General features: G+C 41.9%; 1 protein-coding gene across 4 annotated transcripts in view; it reads right to left on the bottom strand.

Moving 5' to 3' along the window:
• The window catches only part of Peli2 (pellino E3 ubiquitin protein ligase family member 2), a 143,049-nt gene that overhangs the window by 93,020 nt on the left and 32,528 nt on the right, over positions 1–17,501 (bottom strand). For all 4 annotated transcript variants that reach the window (XM_027386564.2, XM_027386565.2, XM_027386566.2 and 1 more), the window contains exon 2: positions 1,606–1,735. In XM_027386564.2, coding sequence (XP_027242365.1) covers positions 1,606–1,735 — 130 coding nt within the window. The remainder of the gene's footprint in view (positions 1–1,605; positions 1,736–17,501) is intronic.

The following is a 17,501-nucleotide window of genomic DNA, read 5'->3' as shown; positions in this document are numbered from 1 at the left end:
TGGCCACCATAAACTGGCACCTCCTGAAAGTGATCCAGATTAAGTTTACTTGCCATACAGCTATAAAACGTTTCTAGTGTCCTTTACCTCCAAAGGCTTTGCTGCTATTCTCTCTCTTCCTTTCTTCAGATCTTGGTAAAGCTAGATTTACTTATATAATGTTATTTCCTCTTCCAACATTCAGTTTCTTTCTGTAGCCAAAAACATGTCCACTCAACATTAATCTTTTCTCTCTCTTTGGTACTTGGTGTTTCCTTTTTCATTCACTCATCATTATTAGCAGACTATCTGAGCTGGTACAATCTATCAGATTCTCTTAATGGCACTGCTTCGGGGCTTCTTAACACCAAAGTGTTCACAGGCTGATCACAGTTAATACATGCTACACTTGATTTCAAGGAAGCGTCATGTTCTCTAAAGACTGGTGTCCAGCTTGTTCAAAGCCATAATCACAAACACACCCAGTAACCCCGTAAGAAACATTACACATTAATATTTTACCAAAAAGGCAACTACTATAAAGCAATGAATTGATTTTATTGGAAGAAATCTTGTCATGACTGTAACACACAAAAATCTGTCATAGTAATAAATTACACTGACAACCAGACTGGAAACTCAGGTTTTTCTCTTGTTTATTTATTAGAGAACACATGATTTAGACCTTTTTTTTAAACGTAACATTTTATTTTCTTCAAACTTAAGTCTTAGTTACTGTTTTATTGCTGTAAAGAAACATCATGACCACAGCAACTCTTATAAAAATTGAATTGGGGCTTGCTTGCAGTTTTAGAGGGTTAGTCCATGATCATCATGGCAGGAAGCAGACAGACATGGATGGCACTGGAGCATAGCTGAGAATTTTACATCCTGATCCACAGGCAGCAGGCAGAGAGAGATTAACACTGGGTCTGCTGTAGGCTTTTGAAACCTCAATGCCCACCCCCCAATGACTCGCCTTCTCCAGTAAGGCCACATCTCCTAATCTTTCCCAAGTAGCTCCACCAACTAGGGGGGACCAAACATTTAAATATATGCACCTAAGGAGGTCATCCTTATTCAAACCACCACCAACTTATCGGGAAGAAATAAGCACAATGAACGTCCCATATCACTTAGACCTGTGTACTTCACTTCATATTAATCATGCAAATTCGATTCCAAGTAACATACAGACAATGTGAAACATGCTGCGCTCAATTGACAGACGGAAAATAGCAGATCTCTGATAAGCTTATATCCAGACTGAATACAAAAATTCCTCAAGATAAAAAGCATCAAATGGCTTTCAAACTCAACTGTAACTTGAGGAATGCTAGCAGCCTTGTTTCCCAAAACAGGGCATGGACTTCAGAGATCCCCGGACCGGCCGTCCTGAAATGTCTCCAGGGATGCCTGAGCATTAACAATGGAGAGCAGGGAAGAGGGACACTGAGGGCACCTACTGGGTCAAGGTCAAGGGTGCTGCTAAACATCTCACAGGACACAGCACAGCTTTTCACAAACATTCTCCAGCCTCACACGCTGAGAGGCTCTGTCCTACATGGAAACAAGACCAGAGGGCAAGGAGTATAAACACCACCACTGTTTGCCACAGCCACCTACCTTGGATGCCTGGGGTGTGGAGACCACATGGATTGTGCTGGGTCTGACACCATTGGCCTTGGTCCGCTTATAGAGGGCAAATCTGCTTTTTCTCCTGCCCCTGTCACCATTAGGCAAAGCACCATTGTACCTAAAACAGAGAAAAAAAGCACTCATTTTTCTGTAAGCTTTAAAAGTGTCAAGTGCGCACATTAGGAGAAGGACAGGAATGGTCAGAGAGCTGCTCACTGAGCCCCCCACGGAGGGAGAGAGCTGTACACAGACTTCAGCTGTAATAAAATCCAAATCACTCCCAGAGACTTCATTTAAAAGCGATGTACAAGTAATTATAGGTTTCCTATTCTATAAGGACAGGCTCTTCAAATCTTCGGAAGAGACAAATGAGTATTCTACAGAGCTGGCTTGATTCAGCTAGAACCATTCTAACAGACTTCGGGAAAGCACTTGAGAAACATTTTAAATGAACTAGTTAGGAAAGAGTATGCTAATTGAAACTCATCTCTCACTCTCAAATCATGGTAATGCTTTCTTTACAATCTTTATTCGCAGAAGACTGAATTTAGTTACTTTCTTCAAAGTTTTGAATCCTATATGCATTCTGATTTCTTTGAACCCTATAATGCTAAGTTAACGAAAAAAACAGCTTGTACAAATTATACATGAGTTTTAGCCCACTCTCAGAAAAACTGGCAAGTAAACAAGTCATGGGGTGGTTTCTTACATTTAGCTAATGACAGAGTTTAAAGAAATTCAGGAATTACAACTGACAGTCTGGTTTCAACTGCATGTGCTAACCATAGATTTACTGATCTCCCAAGTGGTCAGAAGGATTTGACTGAGATTCTTTGCTGGCAACACAGAGAATCTCCTCTCAAGAGGAGTGAAAGAGAGTCATATAAATTTACTCAGATAAACACAGCTGCTCCAAGATCCTCTGGGAACAGCCACAGATCTGGTGGCTGTTCCTACTTCTGCCTTACCCAGCAGACCCTTGGCTTCCCTCCATTTCTCCCACTCTATACGGGGAGGTGTAGTGTGGGAGGGTGAGGCCCCTGGGAACTGCAGAAGTTGGAACAAAGGGGTCTGGGTGTTTGTTTAAGACCTGAGTCAACAGCTCCACCAGACAATGGTTTCATATTACCACAGAAGTTATTTGTACTGTGCTTGTAATCTGTTTCCAGGCCCATCAGAAAGGAACCAGCTACCTAAAGGTGTCTCTAGACTAAAGAAATAATGTTTCAAGTTTTAATCCTCTCTTTTTTTCCCCTTAGGCAAGATGAGAAAATGTACAGTTTCCACAAATCTGCAGTCACTACTATCAATCAAGCACTCCTGAGTAAACAACCATCATAAAACTCACTTTTGGGAATTTTGATACCACTTAACTCAGGACCAGAAAGCAATTAAAGTCAAGACAGCAAACAACTTGCAGGAGAGTTTTCACTGCTTTGTACAAGACAGACTTACAAGCTCTGTCAAGGTTTCCCAGGCCATACACACTTTGCTCACCCACACACTCCCAGTCAGGGGAAGGGGAACCCAGCCTGGGAAGTGTGCCCCAGACGCAATGTAGCTCTCTGCTCCTAACTGAATTCCCTTCTCCCAAGTCTGCCCTTCCCCTCACAGGGGAGGCTCAGTACCACTCCCTGTTTTGGTAAGATAGTTTTGCAGACATCTTCTGTCCTTCTCCACCTTACATCTGGTCCAATCTGGTCAACATCCTCCTCATACTAGGACACATGAAACTGGGACAAGGGGCAACTAACTGTTTTCTGTGGGTGGCCTAAGCCACATAATCACAGAGCTGTGGGAATGTCACATTCTGACAGAAGCAAAAAGTGAGGGGAACAGAATTTATAAGGGCTTTTGTTGGTTCGGATGTACTTTAACCCTTATTCGTGAAATTCTTTTCTATAGCCTCAAAATTATATCCAGCAGAAAGAGGAGTCAGAAATGCCAACACATGCAGAAACAATTTAATTTAAATTGCCTGTGTCTGTGCATAGATGAACAGATACTGTAGGTTAAATGAATAAACCAGTGTTCGGACAGATTGGCTACTTAATGTATCTAGATGACAAGTGAAAAATCCTATTGGAAACAAAATCCTGCTGGAAAAGCAATGGCAAAGATGAGATGGGTTTCTAAGTAGTTTAGGCTCCCAAGCAGTTCATTCAATATTTATAGTGCCCAGGACTAGAGCTGCAATGGTGAGAATCAGCTTCCTGCCTTCACAGAGCCTTCTGTGGAAGGAGCAAAAGATGCAACCATGTGATGAACACACGGGATGAGAGGCACTAGCAGCACACAGAGCAGGGAAAGACACTCTAGAGTTGTCTTGAATCCAAGCCAGAAGACTGAAGGCACAGCACACACCAAGCAAGGAGGACTGAAGGAGTTCAAGTACTAAGTTTCAGAAGAGTGGAAGCTGTGGAAGGGTGGGAAGAACAGACAGGGTGAGACAACAACAGCAGGGTACTCCAGGACAAGCACCTTGGTTCCTTACCAAAGCAGACTAGGGAGTGCGGTAGGATTCCTTGGGTTAGAGTGACAGGACATAGGAAGTAATCAAGTCAGGTGCAAGGTGCAGGATGAACTAGTATGACCAGTGGAAATGATCAGTGGAGAGCATCATCATTGCCAGAGGGGTCAGGCAGAAGATGGATGGTACCTTCCCCAGAAAGATACGAACATATCCTGGAGCCTGTGAGTGAACTTTTCAGAAAAAGACAAAGGCTCTCAAGATGAAATTGGTGGGACCTAACTCTAATGACAGCATCTTTTAAGAGGCACTCAGAACAGAAGGAAAGGCCACATGAAGATGGACAGGGAGCCCAGAGTCCTACAACCACACTCTAAGGAATGCCTGGAGCCACCTGGAGCTGGAAGAAACAAGGAAGGATCTCCCCTGGAACCATCAGAGGACTGGGGCCCTGTCCACACCTTGATCTCAGCCATAAGTCTTCCAGGACTGTGAAAATATAAAATGCCTTCTGTTTCAGCACCAAGAGGGTGCTCATTTGTTTTGAGCCCAGGAAATTCCACTGGCCGATTCAAAGCTAAATGGTGGAGATGGGTAGGGCACAATACAGAAGGTTTAGCACTGGCTTGAGGTGTCATAAAAATTAGTAGAACTAGGAAGTCTTACATGGAAAGCTACACCCCAGAGACTTTAATGCAGCATGGGGAGCAGGCTCCAGGTCCACACCTATGCAAAGCTCCAAGGGCTGTGCTTGTGGAGGAAGAAAATCCAAAACAATTCAACAGCATAAACTGAGAAAGGAAAAGTCAAGAGAGGCTCTGGCCTGGCCAAGGTGAGGATACTTCAAAAATAAACACTGGAGTTACAGGTTAGTCAGAGGTGACACACGGAGGGCCGCTGTCACAGGTCTGGCAGCAAAGGCCTTTGCTGTGAGTGGGGGGCGGGGGGGGGGTAGCAAAAAATCCAGAGGATGAACAAGATGATTGTTCAGGGAATAGATGCAGAGTGGGGACACAAAGAAAGCAATGCTTACAAATGGGAGCCACTACCAGAAACCATCCTTCTTAGGCATGGCAGAGGGGCCCATCCCAGGAGAAAGTCTTATCACCACGGCAGAACTCCAATGAGTATCTAACCAGGTCAGTGGGTAAAGGCACAGCCATAATCTGGAATAGAACACCCCACTGGTGACCTCACCAGCTTCACAAAAACAATACAAAACAAGTTGATGACTCCAACCCTGTGCCTCCCCATGCCTCCATGGTAGCCCCACCCTCTGAGCAGCAGAATCCTAAGAAAGCACTCTGCACCCATCTTCCCACACCAGTTTCCCAGACCCCTTCATCATACATGGACCCCTTCAGCCTACGATCATTTGATTTTTGGTCTCAAATGGCAAAGTGCACTTGGTCATCGGCCACAAATACCCAATGTCCCTCTACCCTTTTCTTTTCAAGGTTTCTCAGATGCTGAGGACCCCGGGCTGCCTTGGATGCTGCTGCTTCGGCACTGCTAGAATGGCTGGTGATGCTCTCTCTGCTTCACAGCCTTTATGTTAATGCAAATCAACTTCAAGCCTGGAACTAGGCTTGAAACAACCTAACAACCATCATCAGCTCTTCTCCGCCTTCCTCCCCATCTGGTCCCACTACCCTCAGAGAAGTGTAGGTTCTGGGTAATCAAGGCACCTGGCACAGTGCACCAGAGGCACACGGTAGGCACTGAAAATGTCCATGCCTGTTAGGCTAGCAGAGCAGCTTTGGTATGGCAGGCCCAGGCAGAAAGGTAAAAATCTGCTTATAGAGGCAAAAAGGTACTGCTCACAAAAGAAGGTCAGAACGTCCTCTGCCTAGCAAGCCTTCCACAGTGACATCTATAGAAATAAAATGTTCGGGTGCTGCTGACTCATCCATTTCAGCGGCTGAATTGGGTGTTCCAATTTGAGCCCACAAGGTGCTTTTTAATCTTCACATTTTTAAAAAATCTGAGGATGTTTTTAAACATCCACTTATTTAGTTGATGAGTGATTTAAAAACTCTTCCAAAGATGCAGAGCAAACAGCTTGTCTTTGTAGTAAATGTATTTGAAATTTGCAAAAGATAAAATCCTATGGGGAAAAACATCTGTCCAAGAATGAAAAGGATTCCCTCGATTTACAATATGGAGTTTGTAATACTAATGTCCATCATTTTCGTTTTCTGTTCCCTTGTTGTCTGCCAAGAAACTATGAAGGGGGGGGGCACTGCTCAAAGTGGGAAAAACACACAGACTTTAACACGTAGGAAAGGTCAGGCAGAACCCAAAGCCATGTCCAGTCCTGTATGATCCTGAAAGTCCAAATTGTGGACTTTCCAGTCGACAGCAATGACAAGTTAGCAATTCAAGGCATTTCTTGACATACAATACAATGACACCATCTTGAAATAACATTTGCCACCTAAAAGTACACATGTCAAAAAAAAAAGTAATCCTTAAGAAAAACAACCTTGAGGGGAGGGGTGCCAAGAGTCCCCACCTTGGAGATACAACAGAGGCAATAAGCTCGATACGACAGAGGCAATGAGCTCGCTCAGACAGTGGCATCAGTGTGGAATGAAGAGCTGTGGGCTCCTGCAATCGAGGAACCATCAGCATCCATTGGTCAGGTTCCAGAGCTGGCCGGGGTTTTCATTACAGACTGAAGACTGCCTTCCTTTCAAAGTAACACCTGTCACTTTCAGCAATAAATCACAAGCAGCTACTGTAACCAAAGATGAACAGGATGGAACCCTAGCAACAAGAGGCTGGCAGGCAAGGCACTAGGTCTGACAAACCCAATGTGGCACCTGTGCTGAGGCAGCCCCACCTGACTCACACATGGAATGTACTGCCGTGACTGCAAGAAAATGCATTCGAACCACAAGTGCCTGGTACTGGTTGCAAACAGTTACAGTCTCAACTCCTTTATTTATTATTTAACTTAGCGTACTGATGTCTGGATGTCTCTCGTCCTGATGAACTGTAAAGCCCAGAGACACACTGTTTATTTCTCTATGTACAAGCAGTGCTGCACACTGGAGTCTTATATAGTAAGTAGGAGAACTGGATTTTAGCCAGAGCAACGATTATGGTATCACCATAACATCTATTCCCTCTGAAGGTCAACTTCTCTGGGTCTGTAAACATAGGTTCACTCAGTGAAGTTTCCTGGCTTTGGTATTAGAAGATTTTCAAGTCTCAATTTCTCATCGGAAATAGTCCCTGCTCCAAGAAGCTATTCAAAAAGTAGTCAATGTGAGACATAAACACAACCATTTCTTTTTTTTTCCCAAAAAGCATCAGGCAAATCCATAAAGTGTGTCAGGCTAAAGCCCAGATCAAAGAAAGGGGCCCAGACGCACAAAGAAACATGAGTCTTCTTAGATTAGGCAGGTGGAGGATGCTGTCAAAGAAATAACAAACCTATGCTGGTAAGTGCTAATGAAAGAAAATAAACAGGAAAAATAAAAAAGAAATCAAAAGAGTGTGACTGTGCCCATTTTTTTTCTTCCAGTTTTGCCTTTTAGTGCTTGGTGAACCCAAGGCCACACGTTTGTTAAATACATTATTTACCATTGACACGGCTCCAGGCCTCCAATGGTACACTTTGCATTACGATACTGCTCTCGTGTGGGTTCTGTCCAGTGTGCCTTGAGAGGTCTGACTCCTGACCTAGGCCTCATTAGCACCACACCTATGAAGATCCCTGGGCAAGCACGCTGTCCACCTATACTGATCCCTGGGCAAGCACTCTGCACACCCATGCAGATCCCTAGACAAGCACTCTACACACCTTTGCTCCCTAGGCAAGCACTCTGCTCTCTTGTTTTTATTCAATTCTTATTAATTCTTGTTGATGGTTGTTTTTTTTTTTATTTGTTTTTGACATATTTCTCTGTGTAGCCCTGGCTGTCCTGGAACTCACTATGTAAATTAGGCTGGCCTCGAACTCACAGAGATCCACCTGCCTCTGCCTCCCAATAGCTAGGATTAAAGGTGTGTGCCACTATACCTATCTCCAGTCTTATTAATTCTTAAAGGCCAAACTTCCTTTATGTATTCCTCCAAGCAGCCAAAAAGAGAGAGAGAGAGAGAGAGAGCATGCAAAGAAAACCTAGTGTACCTAAACAACAGGCATTCATGAAAAAGAATAATATTTATTATCTAACATTCACCACTTTGCTTTTTAAGGTTTTCCTCATTTCACATCAACGCTGTCAGAGTCATGCAAAGTACTTTTTGTTTTTATTGTGCTAAGGTTTGATATTTAAGCAAACATTTTTCAGGACACCTAAAGAGGGTAGGCAAAGAGCCAGGGGTAAGGAGGGTCATTCCTCTCTCTGCTCAAACACTATTTCTTTCAGACTACTTCTTTTACTCTGCCTTTGGTGCCAACAAAAGTCTCCAGCTAACTGAGAGGTTTAGTCTCCCTGCTTTATGTCAGAGATTATTTACTGATGAAAATTTTAATTATTGTCCTGCAGTCATCCTCTTATTTCTAAAAGAACAAAAATGCCACAATAACAAAGAAATAAGATGAAGCAAGAGATGGATTTGCCATATTTACTACTTATAGTTTGAGATCAGATAAAGACTTAACGTTAAATCTTCTTTCTGAATTAATGTCTTCTATATAATAAATATATTTCCCTACTTTGCTAATAAAATTTTAAGACTTTAAGTTCCATACATTACTTTTTCATCACTTTGACATTTATTTTGGTTTGGCCTCTTACTACCAAAATTAAGATAGTTGGATATATAAACCATAGATGGTAGACTAAAAATCTGGCCCCAATTCTTTATTCCACCCTGAATACAGGTCCTATGCCTGCTAGTATGGAGTTCCAGCTCATTCCCGTGCATGGGTCAGGCCATAGGAGGATCTATTCTAGTCAATGGTTGGGATGAACAAACTTGAGATAAACAAAGGCTAAACATGTGCTTTTGGAGAAATGGACTTTGGGGACCTTCCTTAGAACCCCAGGAACACATTCAGCTAGTCTCCGAGACAAGAAGAATGAGGCACCTGGAGACATACCATCTCATGGATTGAGAGTAGAACACAAATGATACGAAGGAGAAAGAGGGAGGTTTAACTGGGAAGCAGGTGGGTGGGGGGTAAGGTAAGCGAGAAGGAGGGTGTCAGGGATGGAGTAACTAATTCTAAGAATGTTTGAAAAGGCCATATGGAAATGTCCAATTTTACAAGCTTCCTGGTGTGTGTGTGTGTGTGTTCATGTAAGATCTTAAAGGTATTTCTTAAAGGTATTATGGTCAGCCCTATATGCTACCAAATAAAGAGGCCAGTATCAGATACGACATACTTCCCCTCAAGTTGTTGGTCAAACCTGTTGTGGAGATGCCACACAATACAGGCTATTGCCATTGTTTCCAGCTGCCTGTGAGAACTTGGTGGTATGACCAGATTGCTGGAGACCCCCATACACATTGGTCATGACATGGAAAAACCAAGTTAGTACTGACCAGGAAGCCTCCTCCCTGCGGGCTCTCTCTTGACAGTACTGGAAGGTGCTACATAGGCTTCTTGTGGGGAGAGGGTAATCACCAGTCTTGGTTGTGAACTCTGTGAACTGCCATAATTACTGTGTCAAGGTATGTCCACTGGTATTAATATTAATGGAGGTAACCAACCATTTTCTGATTGGACTTAAGGCTCACTCCACAAGAGGAAACATGCATGGTATTGCAAATCTGACCCAAACAAATGTGCTCTGGGTACACTCAGGCCCAGGACTGAACCTACTACTAGAGCTGTGTACATGGACACAGTTACGGAACTGCCCTCTAAATCAGTACAGGTCTACCAGGAGTTTAGTGCAGATCTCAGCCCTCACCAGAGAAGCCTCTTTCTGCAGCAGACAATGGCTAACATAAACTCACAACTGGTCAAAAGGCAGAGAATAAGTGACAGAGGGTTGCTCGGCCACAAATGGGACAACTATTAACTCACACCCTCCCCAAAGCTCAGGACCATCTGGAAGGAGGCAGAAAGGCAGTATGAAGCCCGAGGTCAGAGAAGACTGAGTAAAACAGCATCTTAGGACATGACAGGACCACTGAACTCATGAACTCACAGCAGCTCGTTGGCTGCGCATAATAAAACCAGTCAGCATTCTACTACACAGTGCAAAGGAGTTTATGAGCCTGGTCCCAGCCCTGACTCAGACTTACAGGCAGCTGGGAGAGTCTGTGGGATGGGAGAGTTTGTTTTCTTTAAGGGTGTGGTACCTGGCTGGTCAACAACATAGTGGATGTCCCACACTCAGAAGTAGATGGACAGCACAAACTGGGAGGAGGAGGAGGAGGAAGGGGACCAGGAGTGGTGAGGTGGGAATAGATTTGAGGGAGGATTAGAGGGAGAAGTCAGGGTAAGATAAAAAAAAAAAAAAAAAACCATTACATGAAATTCTCAAAGAATAAAAAAATAATTTTAATTAAAGAAAAAAATCTCATGGGTGTAGTAAGAAACAATGCCACCTCACCAGTGTCTCACAGTCACCTCAATCCTCCCACAGACTAGTAAAAAATGACTGTGGTTTGAAGCATAGATTGTTACAAAGTAGCACATGGCAATGATTAGCTGAGTTCTGCATTTCAAAGGCACTTTAAGTATTTTCTTTAGTACTTAAAGAGTTAGGACCAAACATATACACAAAGTATCTTTTCAAACTTTTGTACATAAAGAAAAGTCATTTAGAAGGAGAAGCATAAATTAGAGATAATTTCAAGTGTATTCAAATTAAGTTGGTTTTAAAAAATGGGATTTCAAAATGTGTACAATAAGAGAATAGTGATATATTTCTTTTTCAATAAATCATGTCCATTAAAATCTATGGTTCCTTAAACCAATTAATGTGCATGCAGTAATCCTGATCTCTCCTAATCGAACAAAAGAATTAAGACAAAATTACATATTATTTGGCAAAGAATTGATTCTTTAAAATCTGTTTCTACACAAACAGATTTCTTTCTAGAGCAAGAAATCTCTAGAAATGAGCACCTACCTCCCTGCAGAAAGGAGATTATCTTAACCTAGCACTGACCATGCCATCAAATCTGCAGTAAAACAGTGTATTTCAAAACCCAAAACTCACTGCAAAGAAACTTGGTTGTAGGGAGACACTGTAGCCCTGCCTCCTAGTAGCCCCTATAGGTGTACCTACACCTGGTCACTGGCCCAAAGCTTGAGAGTATAAACCCAGAAACATAAGTGAGCTCTGCAAGTCCTCTGTGCCATCCCCATCCTCAGCACTTAAATGCTCATTTCCCATCTTTTTCTCTTTTTAAAAATGTCATGGCATGTCTCTTCCTATTCCCAAACAACCCATGCCAATGTGTTTAAGCCTGTGTGTACACAGACAATTTTTAGAAGCTCACAGAAATACAGACAAGCCAGAGCATACAAAAACTCAGAATACTAATATACAAATAGATTCCTTACTAAGACTTGCTTTGGTCTTCTCTAGCCTCTGGCTTGTACCATTTTCTGCTTCCTTCCTGAACCTTGGGGGTGGGGGTGATAATGGCTGCCCCATTTATGGATGAACACTCCTCTGTCACTTCCTCTGCTCTTTGACCAGCTGTGGGTTTATGTGTTAGCTATCATCTGCCCCAGAAAGAGGCTTTAATTGCCATTGCAGTTTGTTATAAAATATTTTAGCCTTGCTCAGTTATTCACAGTAAAAGTTTCAGGGACAACATGACTCTGTGTTAAATGTAAATGGCTTAATGAGCCTCAAAGAGGAACATCATTCGTGGCTTCCCAGCATACCTGTCAGTGCTACACAGATCACTCCTCTTCCCATGACTGTCCTCAAGTAGCTGAACCACAAGATTAGGAAATCTTTAAAGTAAAAATGCATACGGAGTCAGGATCACTAACGAAGAGAGTAGCAGATAAAGAAGGTCAATTACACAAAAGTGCTCCTGAGCCTCTCAGTAGTAAGTGGCATTTGCCACAGAAGCATACTACCTAGAAGTTAATGTGCATTGGGTCGTTAACCCAATGCTTCAAGAAGAAAGGGGCTTCACAGCCCCCCTGAAAGTATGGAAGTAAATGACCTTGTCAATTAACAAACAGCATGCTTGACTTACATGGCCACCAGGAATCAGCTAACGTGCACAATCTTAATGAAGGCACAATGTTATCAATTGTTCAAGAATTGGAGCACAACTGAGATCCACCCCCATTCTCCATTTATAAATTCTTGAAATACAGGAAGGTAATAGGAATGTGTAGTAAATGTCAGAGTCATTTATTGTCCAGACCCGAAGGACATCAACCTGGGGCAAGAGAATCAGGGACAGGGAATGGGGACAAGAGACGCAGAAAGAACGACCACAAGACAAGATTCTGATCAAGTGGCAAATTTTATTTTTCTCAGGCTAGCTTATATAGTCAGTAGAGCAGGATATGGGGAGGGGTAGAATGGGTTTGTGCACCAGGTATTAGTTTAGGCAGGATATTAGGAAGCCACAAAGAGGATGTTTGGCACGGTAAAGAATTCATGAGTAAGGGGTCCAGGAAGGGTTGCCTAGGTGACTAAGCCTGTGGTTGGAGGGCTGGGTCAAGTTGTTTCTTTTCTTGAGCTGAGGTTCTAAGGAGATGCTATGTAAAGGTTAATATACAACTATGTGGCTGGCCAAGAATGGCCTAGGATCTCATGCCAAGCCCTGAGATCTTTGGCTCCCAACAATTTATAGCCTTAGACTTCCCCATATAGATCTTCATTGTTTAATATGGTAGCCACTAGCCATATGAAGCTATTGAAGTTTCAGTTTAAAGTTAAGTGACAATTAAAAATAGTTTATTACACTAGCCTCAACATATTCAGCCCAGTGGCTCATGTACAGGATGGATGCTATGTACAAGGTCTACTGGACAGCACTCATGCCCATTTTCTAGCATGTCAAACAAAGGGGTTGTTGAGATCACATGGCAATCTGTAGAGGAACCCTGAGTCCTAGTTCAAGTTGCCCTCAAGTTCCTGAAATAATGCCAGGGCTAGAACACATTCTCAAAATCCCATTTCTCTCTATACTTAAAGACATCTCCCCGCCCCACCCCACTCCAAATGGTGGTTAAGAAAATGTTCTATTGCCTTTTGAGGGAAAAAATATTCTGCTATCAAAAATATTTTTTGCTTGAGGCTGACGCATTTCCTCTAGAGACACACTTAGGAATTTACAACATAAGTTACTAACCAAGTGTGATTCACCCACAAAAATTCATCTCACAAACAACTCCGAAATGCAGATCCTGCAAATGCCAAACAGGCACTGATAACATAGTGCCACACTGTTTTTAAGAGCCTAAAAGTAATACTTCTTCACAAGAGCATTTAAAGATAAAACAGTAAAGTATTTTGATTAAAAATCAGAGGTAAAACATAGCTATCCTTTATCATATCAGAGGTAAAAATATTGACATCCATTATTATTCCACTCAATAGTTACAGAAGTTCCAGCCTAATCACTAAAAGTGAAATAGATGTGTGAGTTACAGGCTGCTGCTAAGAGACACAGCCACTGCTGTTTCGGTCAACATGATGACACTGGGTTAAGGGTGACAAACCCACCAACCAACCAAAGATTCTGCAGAAGGAGACACTTAAGTAAATAAGAACACAGTGAAGAAAGGACCAGTGTGCACCGAGAAATCAGACCACTCCATCAGTTGTTCCAGAGCTATCTGCAAAGAAAAAAAAATTACTTGAAAGAAAATATGTTTCACACACCACCACACAACACTTTTTAGAACATTCAAGAGATGAATATGGGGGCTGGAGAGATGGCTCAGAGATTAAGAGCATTGGCTGCTCTTCCAGAGGTCCTGAGTTCAATTCCCAGCAACCACATGGTGGCTCACAACCATCCGTTATGAGATCTTCTGCCCTCTTCTGGTGTGCAGATATACATGGAAGCACAATGTTGTATACATAATAAATAAAATCTTTAGAAAAAAAGAGATAAATATGAACAGTCATAAAGTTTAAAGGAAAAAACTTGATCCACCTTATTTTGTGAATCAGGAGTATTATCATAAACATAATAGTACAAATTGGTGCACTAAATACATAAAGGTTTGAACTGTCTCTACATCAAAAGTTGTAAAATTATGCTCAACAAACCTAGAGAAATATTGGCAACAGTACAGAAAGAACAGTGTCTTTAACAACTAATTTTTTCTTTACAGGTAAAGACACAGACATTCTCTCAGAAATGCAAGAGAAAGGACTAAGAACAACTCACAGAGCAGTGAGGATAAGTGCATGCATATTTTTAAATGGTCAACCTTATTGGGAATTTTAAAATGTGCTGTTTGCCAATCAAATTAACAAACTCTGTTCAAATGCCACTGCACCCGAGTAAGCCTCTGGCGAAAAATATTTTTTTATTCTTGTTTTATAGATTTTTATTTAAATTAGAAACAATCTTATTTTACATACCAATCCCAGTTCCTTTTCCCTCCCATCCTCCCATGCCCCTACTGAGCCCCAACCCATTCTCCTTCTTCTTCCCAGGGAGGGTGAGGCCTTCCATGATGGATCATCAAAATCTGTCAAGTCATTTGGGGCAGAGCCTAGGCCCTCCCCTGTGTATCTAGGATAAGAGAATATCCCCCCATGGGAAATGGGCTCCCGACGTCCATTTGTGCATTAGGGATACATCCTGGTTCCACTACTAGGGGCCCCATAGACTGCCCAGTGCTCCTAACTGACACCCACATTCAGGGGGCCTGGTTTGGTCCTATGTTAGTTCCCCAGCTGTCAGACTGGGGTCCATGAGTTCCCATTTGCTCAGGTCAGCTGTTTCTGTGGGTTTTCCTAGTGTGGTCTTGACCCCTTTGTTCATCTCTCCTCCCTCTCTAAAACTGGATTCCAGGAATTTGGCTCAGTGCTTGGCTGTGGATCTCTGCTCTAGGATGGCACTTAAGGTAGTCATCATTCTCATTATAGAGGAAGGGCATTTAAGGTAGCCTCTCCACTATTGCTCAGGGTCCTAGTTGGGATCATCCTTTTGGATATCTGTACAAGTCCCTAGTGCCAGCTTTCTTTTAAACCTATAGTGGTTCCCTCTATTGATGTGTGTCTTTTCTTGCTCTCCTCTATTCCTCTCCCCACTCAATCTTCCTGATCCCTCATGTTCTCCTCCCCCTCCTCTTTCTCCTACAGCCCTCCCCGCTCCCCCATGCTCCCCATTTGTCAGGGTCTTTTGTCCCTGTCCACTTCACTGGGGGGCCCGTGTATATCTCTCTTGGGGTCCTCCTTGTTTCCTAGCTTCTCTGGAGGTGTGGATTGTAGGCTGGTAATCCTTTTCTCTATGTCTAATATTCACATATGAATAAGTACATACCATGTTTGTCTTTCTGTGACTGGGTTACCTCGCTTAGGATGGTTTCTTCTAGTCCATCCATTTGCCTGCAAATTTCAAGATTCAATTGTTTTATTCCACTGAGTAGTACTTGATTGTGTAAATGTACCACATTTTCTCTATCCATTCTTCAGTTGAGGGGCATCTAGGTTGCTTCCAGGTTCTAGCTATTACAAATAATGTTGCTATGAACATAGTTGAACAGATGTCCTTGTTGTATGAATATGCATCCTTTGGATATATGCCTAAGAGTGGAATTGCTGGATCTTAAGGTAGACTGGTTCCCATTTTCCAGAGAAACCACCATACTGATTTCCAAAGTGGCTGTACACGTTTGCACTCCCACCAGCAATGGAGAAGCATTCCCCTTTCTCCACAATCTCTTCAGCATAAACTGTCATTGGTGTTTGATTTTAGCCATTCTGACAGGTGTTAAGATGATACCTCAAAGTTGTTTTGATCTGCATTTCCCTGATGGCTAAGAATGTTGAACAATTACTTAAATGTCTTTCAGCCATTTAGATTCCTCAATTGAGAACTCTGTTTGGTTCTGTAGCCCACTTTTTAGTTGAGTTATTTGGTGTTTTGGTAAATAGCTTCTTGAGTTCTTTGGATATTTTGGAAATCAGTCCTCTGTCTGATGCGGGGTTGGTGAAGACCTTTTCCCATTCTGTAGGCTGCCATTTAGTCTTGTTGACTGTGTCTTCTGCCTTACAGAAGCTTCTCAGTTTCAGGAGGTCCCATTTATTAATTGTCAATCTTAGTGTCTGTGAAAATATTAATTTGTATAATTCCTCTGCAAAATTACTTAGCAGCACACAGCAACATCCTTCAAAAATACTTTCACCTAGAAATTCTAATTTGTGAGCTCCATCCCAGGAACATGATTTTGAAATGAAAGCAAAGTTTTAAGCACAAAGATGTTAATTATATTATTACTTGTAATGGCAAAACCCAGCAAATGACAGAAATGTTCAATAATAATGGATCAACTAGTGTAATTCTACATGAAGAAATATCATAAATTCTTAATGGCAACCAAAAATGAGTATGTAAACTAAATAAAAAAATGTATACACAATATCCTCTTTGATGCTAAAAATGCTTAATATACATAGGACCAAAAGGCAAAAGAAACATATCAAGATATTAACAGTGGCTGTTAGAATTGTATGACATAATTTTTATATTCTTTTCTTTTAGGTGTCTTCATTAGACCTATTTAAGCCAGAATTAAATATTTTATACATAACCAGTGTGTGTGTGTGTGTATTATCAATAAGGTTGTTTTACTCTCTAGTAACATAGCAGTGTATATAGGACCCACACCCAGATATAAGCAGCCCATGGGATGAAAAGTTTAAATACATACCCAGTAGAATGGCCCAGTGTAACTAAATTGTTAGGTTCTATTCTCATACTAATATGTGGATTATCTCTGGCACATAGGAAAACTAAGTAACTCCAGAGGCATGGTGATGGTCTCTTCCACCTTAAACATATAATGTTTGGGGAAGCTGTTGTTCTATCAGTTAGAAATTTCTGGACTTGCACAATGCCCACTTTTCCATTAACACACATTTTCAAATTGACCATAATTGGAAATGGGTTTCAATCTGTGAAGCAATAATATACAGCCACCTTTCCCCAAATCCATCTGCAATGAGAATTAACATTAGAGCCTACAATGATGTCCCAGGGGTTAAGAGCACTTGCTGATCTTTCAGAGGACCCAAGTTTGGTTTCCGGTACCCACACTGCGTGGCTCACAGTCTTCTGTAACTCAAGCTCCAGGAGATCCAACACCCCCTTTCTAGCTATCACAGGTACGTGCATGTATAAATAAAAGCACATTTTTTCAAAAAAATTAAAGAATAAATGTTATAAACAAATGTAGTTACAACCAGAACATTTCTCATAACTGACTTTTTGGTATGTATGTGAACAGCAAGCTAGTGTAACCAAAGAAAAGAGTAATGGAAAATCAAAACCATGAACA

Source organism: Cricetulus griseus (assembly GCF_003668045.3).
Source record: "Cricetulus griseus strain 17A/GY chromosome 1 unlocalized genomic scaffold, alternate assembly CriGri-PICRH-1.0 chr1_1, whole genome shotgun sequence".
NCBI classification, from domain to species: domain Eukaryota; kingdom Metazoa; phylum Chordata; class Mammalia; order Rodentia; family Cricetidae; genus Cricetulus; species Cricetulus griseus.
The sequence above is the reverse complement of the archived record's forward strand: the minus strand, read 5'-3'. Positions and strand labels throughout refer to the sequence as shown.